This window comes from Triplophysa dalaica, chromosome 2 (assembly GCF_015846415.1).
Source record: "Triplophysa dalaica isolate WHDGS20190420 chromosome 2, ASM1584641v1, whole genome shotgun sequence".
In the NCBI taxonomy this organism is placed as follows: Eukaryota; Metazoa; Chordata; class Actinopteri; order Cypriniformes; family Nemacheilidae; genus Triplophysa; species Triplophysa dalaica.
The window spans coordinates 12222857-12234016 of record NC_079543.1 but is presented as its reverse complement, the minus strand read 5'-3'; the positions used below and the strand labels follow the sequence as shown (position 1 = coordinate 12234016).

Below are 11160 nucleotides of genomic sequence, written 5' to 3'. Positions count from 1 at the left end.
GCTGGGGGTCACATGAGACATTAGCTATGGACGTCACTATGCATTTAAACTTTAAATGTGTATCCAATTTTCTCAAACACACCGCCTGTTTGTCTTCCCTACCCCGACATGGCAGCCTCCCACATGCCATTTTGCAGAGCTATCCCTCCAAGCAAGGCGTTCGCATAGAGAGTGGCAACAGTGATTTCTAATTTATAAAAGCCAAAAGGATCGATTCAATATTCATGAACAATCTGTCCCACCACAACAACCCATTTGTGACTGGGGGACAGTATGATGACAGCACAGCGACATGAGGAAAAGTTCTGCTTCCATGCATTCAGGACTAAGATGCTTCATCCTCCAAATTCGGCCTGTGTTTTCCCTGTCGTGAAGTATTGAATTGACCCCTATTTTTGGGAATATTGGTTTCATTGCTTGACAAATGACAGGCAGGCAATGCTTAGTTGTAGTTTGTTTGTTCTGTGATACAACAGCAACAGTAGAAGAGAGGAAAACACGAGCACTTTGTTTAACAGGTCAAGCTCCTGCCTCTGCTTTCATCATGGAAAAGTTCAGCTGTACTGTAGTTTTCCATGTAAGAGACTATTAAACTTGTCTTCCACATTTTGTGGATAATTGAAACAGGCTTGTAAAACTGCGCTTTTATGTCTTTTAAGGACCGTTGGTTGTCACAAGTCGAGACTGGGCTGTTTTTACATTTACATGTATGTATTTGGCAGACAATTTACATATGATGTGTTAATATAATAGGCAGTTTCTTTAATATATAAGACCGAAATAAGTTGTTTAGCTGTGTCACAAAGACAACGCAGTGACATTAAACATATACAATACATGATTCACACTGTACGCAAAAATACAAACCCCAAATAAACGGTTTCAGCAGCAGCAACAACGTAAACAGACGTCATGTGACGTGGCCCAAACCTAACTTCCGGTAGATCTTTGCAAAGAATAACTTTTGAGTTTTATACTATAGTTTATAAAATAAAAATGGGAATATAAAATAAATTGTTATATTACTAGCCACTAACATTAGTCAGAATAATCACCCAACACGGGACAAGCGCGTTTTGCATCCGATAACACAAATGTGTCAATACCTCACTCCCAAATAGGTGCACTTCCTGAACTCCTTATAGGCCTACTACTGGTAACATCTTAAAACAGACACTTGGAAATTATTATTAAGAACGGTAGCAAAACTGCACATAAAATATAAGTTTTACATTGTATTTACCGTATCGGTTGTATGCAGGGTTGGTTTTTATTGCCATTCTTCGTGGGCGTACCTTCGTGCTGAAATGGCATTTGGTGTTAATTAGGTTAACACATAAAAAAAATACACTTTCAAATTCCAGGAATATTAAAACTTAACGGCTGCTCCGTTGTTCGGAAAACAAATATAAACATGTGGTGGAGCATTTTTTCGTCAAAGAAAAAAACATGGTTTATAGCCTCTGCGACAACAATATGATAACATTTGGGTCCTAAACTGTAATTGTTGCCATACACTGTCATCTAGCGGCCATATTTTGAAATCTCAACCACTGATAATATTCACATTTGCATTGTGAAGTTCATGTACTTGTTTTTATTTGTGCTTTATTGTTGTACTAGCATTCTATTAACCTATAAAGCACACTTTATTTTGTAGATGGCTACATCCTCCATGCCGGTTGTTCAGCCACCACACTCCTATCTTGGTTTATTGCTTGATCAAGCTTAAAAAAATCAAAAGGTGAAATTATGGTTCATATAAAATCAACATAAAATAGTTGTTATAAACATATAAACATTTATTTATTATTCAGCCTTGTTTAAATCTGAAGCACCTTTGGCGGAAGTGCTCCGGTCCTAGTGGTGGCGCAATTATCCAAACATTCTCGGTTGCTTGACGAAAACAGACGGACGAATCAAAAGCAGTGACGAAAAGATCAACAGGAAGTTCCTCAAGCTTTGTTTATCAACTTCTCGACCGTTTTACAATTTTAACCCTTGTCGGGTTTTATGCCATGGCTTTTCCGAAAATACTTACATTATGATCGTACGGTGATGCTCGTGCATTGTTGTTAAATCGGTGTGAATTTTTGTGTATGTATGATCATGAGGAGGTCACTTTATGTGTACAATGAATCAGCTTATTAGTTACTTCACGCGCTATGAACTCTCATTGTTTATCTAGATCTGTATAGCGATGGTACTCTTCATATGCATTTACATACAACGACAGCAAAACTGCTAGAAACGTAACTTGGGATATTTTCAACCAGCTACTCGCCGCTATGCATCTAAGTGTAATGTAAGAGTCAGTAACAGTCGTCAAGATGCCGTGCACATGTGGGAACTGGAGGAGGTGGATTCGGCCTCTGGTGGTGGTGCTTTATATCCTGCTCCTTTTGGTTATCCTTCCTCTTTGTATCTGGGAAATTCAAAAATCACAGGTCAGATGTCATTTTTTTGTCTATCCACACCAAATATTTGGCACGTGATTGTGTCAGCAAGTACGATAACATGCAGTTGTCTCCTTGTTATTTGACAGGTTGCTGCTCATAACAAGGCGTGGTTCATTGCTGGGATATTTGTGTTCATGACTATTCCCATCTCACTATGGGGGATACTGCAGCATCTAGTAAATTACACCCAACCTGAGCTGCAAAAACCAATAATCAGGTATATTTATGAATAATATGTTTATTTTATACCATAAACGTTCTGCCTGTTCAAATATTTCCCACACTGTTTCTCTTCCTTAGAATATTATGGATGGTTCCTATTTTCAGTCTGGATAGTGTGAGTATTTTTTTGAACAGCAACTTTGATGTTTGTTTTTGTGCTCTTGATTGTTTGACGGTCAGTTAATGACTGACCTGATGCTTCTGAGTCTCATGGCTCATGATTACATTAGGAGTTTATTTAAAAACAGCGCCTTCTTTGACCAGAACTCTCAGCCACATCTGATTTTCAGTAACATGTTGTCTCTGAAAGATTACATTTAAAATAGTAGTGATTTCTCTAATATAGTCCATTTAGTTGTATAACATTATGTTCTTCTGTTTTCACAGTGGATAGCGCTTAAGTATCCCAGTATTGCCATCTATGTAGACACATGCAGAGAATGCTATGAGGCCTACGTCATCTACAACTTTATGATCTTCCTACTCAACTATCTGGGAAACCAGTATCCCAGTCTGGTGCTGATGCTAGAGGTGCAGGAGCAGCAAAAACATCTCCCCCCTCTGTGCTGCTGTCCACCATGGCCCATGGGAGAGTGAGTTACAGAGATACTTTTATAAATGTTGTTGTTTATACAAGGACAGATAATGTGTGCGTGCTTACAGAAATCATTTTTCTAGGTAAAATACATGAGATATATTTAATATACAATATATAATTATATACATATACACTACGATACAAGTTTTGGAATATTTATTATTGTTTCCACATGTTAGAAAAATAGCACACTTATCAGAACTGTGGAATAACACAAACGGTACTATGAGAATTATGTTGCGACTATAAAATCTAAAATGAATTAGTTTAGCAATGTTTGTGTAGTTAGTGCCCGGAGTTTGCAAATTTCAAAGATGTTTTACTAAAAAATGTTGTTTGTAATCAAAAGGTTTATATTTGCCCAATGTAAGCATACACCTTCAGATCAAAACCTTTTTAACATAATGAGAAACACTTTATTTAAGTGTTTTAAAACGAAAGTGTATATAAGGATAAAGAGAGACGCAAGGACATCAGACATACATATTTGATATAAGGCTTGACTCAAGTAGATCACATTGTGTTTTCATAAGCTACATGAGGTATTTTATAACCTTTTATTTCAGTGTAAATGCATGGCTGTTAACATTTACTTCATATTGCAAAGAAATTACCCACTTCACCATCTTGTCCCTTGAAGCCATCTCCAAAGTTCTTCATGTGAAATGGAAAATTCTTATTTAGACACAGCAGGAGTGGATTTTTTTTCATAAATGTTTGCAGAGTTGGCAGAGTTTTTTTGCTGCCTTTAGCTACTGCTGCTGACAGCAGTGAGTTTTAAATTTATGTTGGTAAACCGTGGTGATGTGGGACCCGTTTTTTAATTCAAACCAGAAATGTTTTAAACTGGAACTGTTTGTGACTAAAGAAGAACTTGCTTTCTGCTTCAGAGAAGCAGAATTATGATGTATTATTTGCCTAAGCTTAACTTAAGCGTGTCATTTTTGTTAAATTTGAAGATACTTTCACCTGTCTCAGCTTAATGAATAGCTATGCAAGTAAGCAGTTTTATGGGGTTTGAGACAGGACTATCTGTGTGTATGACCAGTGTAACTATATTGATTGAATATTATTGATTAAACTGATTGATATGTTTATGTTGATTGTTTAGAGTACTGTTGCTGAGATGTAAACTGGGAGTTCTTCAGTACACTGTGGTGAGGCCTGTCACCACAGTCATTGCTTTGTAAGTGTAACTCAGAATCTAGCCTTTACTTTGGTTTGTCATGTTGTTTAAGTGTTAAGTTACACAAAGATCGTACCGTTAACTGTAGTCTTAAATTAAGCATGCAACAGTTTAAACGCATCCTATTTTTCAAACGTTTCTTGCAAACAAATCTAACATAAACATTGTCTCACTGAAATAGGATTTGTCAGCTTTGTGGAGTCTATGACGAAGGCAACTTCAGTTCTAAAAATGCCTGGACGTACCTGGTTATCGTCAATAATCTTTCTCAGCTTGTAAGTTTCTCTCTTTTTATGAATATTACATAAGAATGTTACATGATCTTGTATTATCACTCTGCGCAAAGACCAATCAGCAATTGTTTTAACAATTGTTGAGCAGTCAGGCCTTGTTAGAAATGTTATTTCATTTCTTTTGCCACAGTATCTCTATTTTTTGCAGTTACAAAAATTGGGCTTTGTTTTAAAACCACTCATGTTAACTGTTTCACCCAAAAAGTAAAATTCAAAAATGTTGCATTCATGTCCTTTATTAACTGTTCAAACAAAAAAGTTGACACTGGCATACATTATGAGTAAATGGGAGTTGAGGTTATTAGTCAGTAAAAATCTGCATAACATCATTTGTGTTCCACTGAAGAAAGAATTGTGTTAGTTTTTATTTACACTATTCAAACCAGACACTCAGCAGTAAATAATTTAGCAGCAAAATATGCTTTATTCTTATGGATAAGTATTATTTTGTTATCGTTGTAATAGTTTGTAAAAAAAAAAGATGCTGTTTTTTAAAATATGAAACTGTTGGATGGTGCTTGATCAGAATTGAGTATCCATATGAGCTATGTAATTATGATGATATTTAACATAAAATCACATTCAAATAGGGGAACGATTTAAAAGAATACTTGCTGAATGCAATTCATAAGAAAATAAGGGGCAGTCTGTTTTAAATACAAGAAAGCATGCAAACCGAAAACTTCTGCCATATGATTGGTAGAGACTCTGCCACACAGCAACCTATTTTATTTTTAGTGTGGATGGACAAATTGCAATTGTTTTAATTTCTGTACAGGAAATGTCTTTTGTGTGAATTGCCCCTTTTAGAAATGTGTACCAGACAGAAGATTTATTTATGTACTATCAGGGTTAAATTATAACCTGCCTACACAACAGTGGCCTAATGGTACACATGTTTTTCTCTCCTCAGTTTGCAATGTACTGTCTTGTGCTGTTCTATAAGGCCCTAAGAGAAGAGCTCAGTCCAATCAAACCAGTGGGCAAATTCCTCTGTGTCAAGCTGGTGGTCTTTGTGTCATTCTGGTAAATGTATTTATTATCATGTTTAGTGCTGATAGATACATAGTGTCATCATCACTGGCTCAGAAAGTCATCACAATTGTACACCACATCATGTTATTACAAAATGTTTTACATGGGGTTGTTCGGCTTGTTTTAGGCAAGCTGTTGTCATTGCACTCTTAGTGAAGGTGGGTGTAATCTCAGACTCTCACACCTGGGACTGGGATAGCGTGGAGGCTGTAGCCACTGGATTACAGGTGCGTGTTGTACTTTGGTCTGAGCGATCGTTATCTTTACATGTGTATTATTAAACAACAATATAAAATATATAATGGTTTCTACATTCTAGTCACTTTTTAGCAACACACAACTAAATTTACTGCACACTGCTTGTGAACAAGTTGGGCTCAACTGTACAACATGTCATTCTGCAATTAAAGTTGTATCACTACAGTCTTGTGTCCATACATACACTTGTAATAGTGGTTAAACGGAGCATAGTTTATCGGTTCGGAAATTGTGTTTAATTGACAAAGTTCGGGAGGAGCTGGAGCATATAATCAGCCCGGCAGGTCTACCATCAGCATTCACCGCATCTACCCTATCAGCTCAAGCGAGCTCTCCTATAAATAGACAAACCATTTTACCTGCTTTATCTCTTCAGATTAGCATCAATACATTTCATTCGATGCTATGCCCGAGGATGTTTACAAGTAATAATCATGTCTCTGACACACACGCAAAATACCAGCTTGTTTGCATTACACCGTTCTTTTTTGCTTTTCGATAAACTAATCCCAAACGAAAACCAAACTCTAAAAGGATTTCATCAACTCAGGAAGGATGTCCGTATCCCCGCTGGTTTACGTCTCATGTCACCTCATTCGTTCCCAGATGCAATTGCTGCCGGTACACTAGCTCACTGCTAATGGGACACGAGAGTTCAGACGCCGGCAACAGTAAACATATGCTAATCAGGCTCGCAAGATCGTCGTATTTCGACCCAATTCAATAACCGCACGCTAATGCCAACACTTTTACGTTTCAATGGCTGTACACTCATCTTCTGCAAAGTGAAACAATCATCTTGGGTGAAACAATTCATTCCGTCGCTCCATGCAGTCAATCTAATCGACACCAAATTCCATGACACATTTCCGATACTTCACAATGTATGATGTAAAAACTGAGTTTACTAGTGCTTGAACCGCATTGTGCGTTCACTGAGGTGTCAGTGACATTTATACGCTCACAAACCTCGCCATGCCAAAGTAAACATCATCGCATACCTGCCAGTCAAATGGACTTTCGGGCAGTCCCCGGCCAGAAGCAAACAAGTCCCCAGACTTTTCAGTATTCACATTCGACCACAACATGTCCAGATCAACCCCCTGCTCCTGTCCTCACGTGAAAGAGCCTACGATCGTCATTGACAAGCCGCACCCCTGCCGCTGCTAGTACCCGACTGCCTTTCCACCCACTTGAGCCCATAACCTCAACCTTCACAGCGCCATGCCGGCCCACACCGCCTCAAGCCACCTCAACAGGGCAAGCACACCTCAGCCAACGGCACAGACCCATTACCCTTCACCTTCCTCCTCTCTCTTCCTCAAGCCCGCCCTCCCTTCACATAATTACAATGATATCCCACAAGCGCCATGGCTGCGGACCTCAGCTCCTCAACAGCCCCGGCCCGGATGCAGAGATCGAGCCCTCTGCTTCGACGTGAGGCTGCTAGCTTCACCAGGCTACACACTGCGGCCAACTATCCCAGCCATCGAGAAGTGGATCGCCACGAGCCTATGGATATCTCTATCCACAGGATGTCAGCAGGCGGATGAGCAAGGCCGAGCTGTACGGCCTCTACATCTACCTGCAGACAGCAGCCCCACCTTTGATCTCCGCTTCGCAGCAAAAAGCCGCAGCAACGGCGATACCGGTCCCAGTCAACACACCGACTTTGGAACCTCCTCCCGTCTCCGGCAACATCAGGACCCAGATTCTGGCAGAAGTTCAGGCTGCTGGCGCCCAACGCGGACCCCCTGCTTACACCTGCCCCTCCCTATTCGGAGCTGATCTTCTAATAAACCACCCCCTGAAAACCTTCCAAGATGCCTCTCTCAATTCCATCATTCAACCCGTCTCCCCAAGTACCCTCCAATCATATCTCGCAGCATCGAAAAGCTTCAGGTTCTTTCACCAGTATCAGTTATAAAGTATTTTGGGGAAAAAGGGAATGCATTGCTGACTGATTTAAGTTGTGGCCCTAAATTCTTTGCTGGTGCTCCTAAAAATTTCAGTCAGGGGCTAGAGTGGTCCTAGAAAAAAAGTTAGCCTGGAGCCCTGTACACCCTTTCACATTTCAAGCGAGGGCAGATTTTTGGAAATACTTTCGGATTTGTTCAACTCTGTGGTAAGAAGGAGCTTGACAAGACATATGCAATATGCAAGGGTACGTAGTATTTATGTAAACACATAACGTAAAGACTCACAACGAATGCCATCATTCCAGCAAAATCGAATAAAATCTATCATATATATTCCATTCCATTCCATTTTCTACCGCTTATCCGAACTACCTCGGGTCACGGGGAGCCTGCGCCTATCTCAGGAGTCATCGGGCATCAAGGCAGGATACACCCTGGATGGAGTGCCAACCCATCGCAGGGCACACACACTCTCAGATTCACTCACGCACTCACACCCTATGGACAATTTTTCCAGAGATGCCAATCAACCTACCATGCATGTCTTTGGACCAGGGGAGGAAACCGGAATACCCGGAGGAAACCCCTGAGGCACGGGGAGAACATGCAAACTCCACACACACAAGTCGGAAGTGGGAATCAAACCCCCAACCCTGGAGGTGTGAGGCGAATGTGCTAACCACTAAGCCACCGTGCCCCCCTATCATATATATATATATATATATATATACATGTTTTATGTTATTAAAATCAGTTGTTGTCACTGTTAACATTAGTTAATGAAATAACATGAATTATTTTACTGACATTAACATTAACAAGGATTAATAAATGCTTAAAAACTATATTGTTTGCTAATGTTTGCTATTCGTTTACTATTGTTAACAATAAAGCAACTTGTTGTAAAGTGTTACTTCTTTTTTGTTCTCACAGGACTTCATTATCTGTGTGGAGATGTTTTTAGCAGCCATTGCCCACCACTTCAGCTTTACTTACAAACCCTACATACAGGAAGCAGAGGAAGGTTCCTGCTTTGATTCCTTTTTGGCCATGTGGGATATCTCAGATATACGGGCTGACATCTCGGAGCAAGTGCGAAATGTTGGTGAGTCTTGACAGTGTGGATTATTATTGCCTTTTCGTATAGATAGATGTTTAAAAGTTTTGGGTTCCTACTGGATTTTTGTCCTGCATTAACATTCAGTTTGAAAGACAACATTTTTGTAATTGCTTTTGTTTTATTGCTTCAGGGAGGACTGTTATGGGTCGACCGAGGAAAACATATTTTGGAGAAGAGGCTTACCAGGATGAGAACACTGGACTGCTGTCAGACGGTTCTCTTGAACCTGGAGCTGAAGCATCTTCCACTCCTGCATCACCCAAAGGCCTATACCAAGGCATGGGCCACACCTCAACCCCCCACTCCGTTTCCGCTCCCGCCAATCTCGGATGTGCAGCATGGGAGGGAGACGTGGACGACATCACTCCTAATGTGATATCCAGTGATCATAAAGACCCACAGGGCTCAGAGTATGCGACAATCATTTAGCATGCCATGAGCTACAGCTACCAAAGCTTTTATTATGCAAACTGTGCATTAGCTCCCGTCTGGAATATATGCAACCACTGTTAACTCCGGTAACTACTATCAGTTAGATACCGATGGTTAATGTGGGTTTAGAAAGGCTTGGTGGAGCTTTGGTAGAAAGAGCATATTTGAAGGATTCTGTAACAGGTTGGGATATTTTTTTTTATTCTTTTGGCATTACTTTGCTGAAAACACGACCAAAATATTAACTGACTTTAGAGCCAAGCACACACAAATACTAATTTTAAAGAAATACTCAACCCAAAACTAAAATGAATCCCATAATTTACTCACCCTCATGCTATCCTATGTGTATATGACTTCACTTTTTTTTTTGAGGCACGCTGGCCCCATGGCTCTTGTTGTGTCTCAATGTGTGTACCAATGAGATGCAACCTCGAGATTCTTCGAGCCCGCATACCGCCATGTCTTGGGTAAATAAGCTCAAAATATGAATAGTTTTGGTTCAGAAAACATAAACCTCCTGGAGTTGTTTTAGGATAGATACTGTATCTGCGCTTTTGGAGCTTCAAAATGGGGCACAATTCAATGGCATTACAAACTTAGAAATAGATTTTAATTAATATAAATGCATTTTTTTTTAGCTAAAGAAAGAAAGACATGCATCAGGAATGACAGAAGTAAAAGGTAATTATGGGGTAAATTTCATTTTATGGGTGAACAAGTTGACCATTCAGTGAAGACAGCTGTACGAATGTCGACATATTAATGACACTACTTAAAAATTCTGTTCATGTTACTATACTTATGATACTGAATATGTGAGTAAGTAATTTTAACCATATTTTTTTAATATCAGTGTTACGTTCTCAGTTTATTTGTTAAATGCTTTTTATCTGACGTTTGAGGAGAACAACACAGAATTGCCAGGTTGTCATGAGATTTGCAACAGTTGTCTCAGTTGAATATATGCATGCTGTAGATAGAACATCTACAAGTGTATATTACAAGTGTTATAGATGCTGTAAAGCGCAAAGTGCTAAAGCACTCATATCTCCGTTATTTCACTTTAGTGCATAGCAACTGCTCCTGGACAGCTTGTCTTCATACACCTGCATCCAAACATGATGCTATGCATTGTTATTAGATTTTTCTTGTCAAAATGAATGTTCAGATAAAACATTTTTATTTTGTATTGTTTTATCGACTAGAAAGCTATTAAAACAGAGATATTAAAATCCTGTTTTGAGATCACTTTGACAGAATGATGCAATGTGTAGATGTCAGCCAAAGTTGTCTTATTTGAATTAAGAAATTGTATTTTTCATGTCAGAAAACTGTTGCACACGAAGTACAAAAATTTGATACATAGCATACAGCCAGTCATCTTTACAGATGTGGAGGGAGTGGGGAATCCTGGTGTTTAATGAACGGTCATATGTATCTTCCTGCAATGGGTTGAACAGCTGTTGCATTGCCTTATTTACCAAATGTCATCACAAATGATTAAAGTTCACGCGGAAATGTGCATTGGATGTTTGTTTGAAATCCCTGTATACAATAACATATTTAAAATGTATTAAAAAAAGCCACAGAATTTACAGGTGCAATTTTTATTGTAAAACATTCTGTTCCTAAAAA

At 39.1% G+C, this 11160-nt stretch overlaps 1 protein-coding gene across 1 annotated transcript; it reads left to right on the top strand.

Annotated features, from left to right (window-relative positions):
• The first annotated feature begins 1793 nt into the window (after window positions 1-1793).
• On the top strand, window positions 1794-11120 carry tmem184c (transmembrane protein 184C). The gene is made up of 10 exons (XM_056735709.1): window positions 1794-2447; window positions 2546-2676; window positions 2760-2796; window positions 3069-3274; window positions 4391-4465; window positions 4647-4740; window positions 5672-5784; window positions 5921-6020; window positions 8904-9075; window positions 9221-11120. The coding sequence occupies exons 1-10, from the start codon at window positions 2331-2333 to the stop codon at window positions 9517-9519; spliced, it is 1344 nt and encodes a 447-aa protein (XP_056591687.1). The 5' UTR covers window positions 1794-2330; the 3' UTR covers window positions 9520-11120.
• Window positions 11121-11160: the final 40 nt, after the last annotated feature.

Coding starts and splice junctions, on each gene's coding strand:
- tmem184c (XM_056735709.1), top strand. CDS start 2,331: ATGCCGTGCACATGTGGGAACTGGAGGAGGTGGATTCGGCCTCTGGTG. Junction 4,466..4,646: donor GTCACCACAGTCATTGCTTT/GTAAGTGTAACT, acceptor TCACTGAAATAG/GATTTGTCAGCTTTGTGGAG. Junction 5,785..5,920: donor GTGGTCTTTGTGTCATTCTG/GTAAATGTATTT, acceptor GGCTTGTTTTAG/GCAAGCTGTTGTCATTGCAC.